At 47.6% G+C, this 210-nt stretch overlaps 1 protein-coding gene across 1 annotated transcript in view; it reads left to right on the top strand.

The window, feature by feature from the left end:
• Positions 1–126: 126 nt before the first annotated feature.
• The window catches only part of LOC119591029 (protein scribble homolog), a gene marked incomplete at its 5' end in the record, with an annotated part of 112139 nt that continues 112055 nt past the window's right edge, over positions 127–210 (top strand). Inside the window, 1 exon segment of the mRNA XM_037939758.1 lies at positions 127–205. Coding sequence (XP_037795686.1) covers positions 127–205 — 79 coding nt within the window.

The raw sequence follows: 210 nt of genomic DNA, 5'->3' as shown, positions 1-210 counted from the left end.
CGATTTTCGGCAGGAAAGTCACACGAGCAGGTGCAGTGTAGCACCTATTATTTAATATTATTCGTCTTGACGCCTTCTAACTAAAATTCCTCATAATTGATTTATTTTTCGGTCTCCTCCCGACAGACATTCCCGACATCCCCGACAACATCAAGAACCTCAAGGCGCTTCAGGTGGCGGACTTCAGCAGCAACCCCATCCCCAGGTGAG

The sequence above is a fragment of the Penaeus monodon genome, chromosome 28 (genome assembly GCF_015228065.2).
Source record: "Penaeus monodon isolate SGIC_2016 chromosome 28, NSTDA_Pmon_1, whole genome shotgun sequence".
Lineage (NCBI taxonomy): Eukaryota > Metazoa > Arthropoda > Malacostraca > Decapoda > Penaeidae > Penaeus > Penaeus monodon.
Note: the sequence above shows the minus strand (reverse complement) of the source record. Positions and strands in the feature narration are given on the sequence as shown.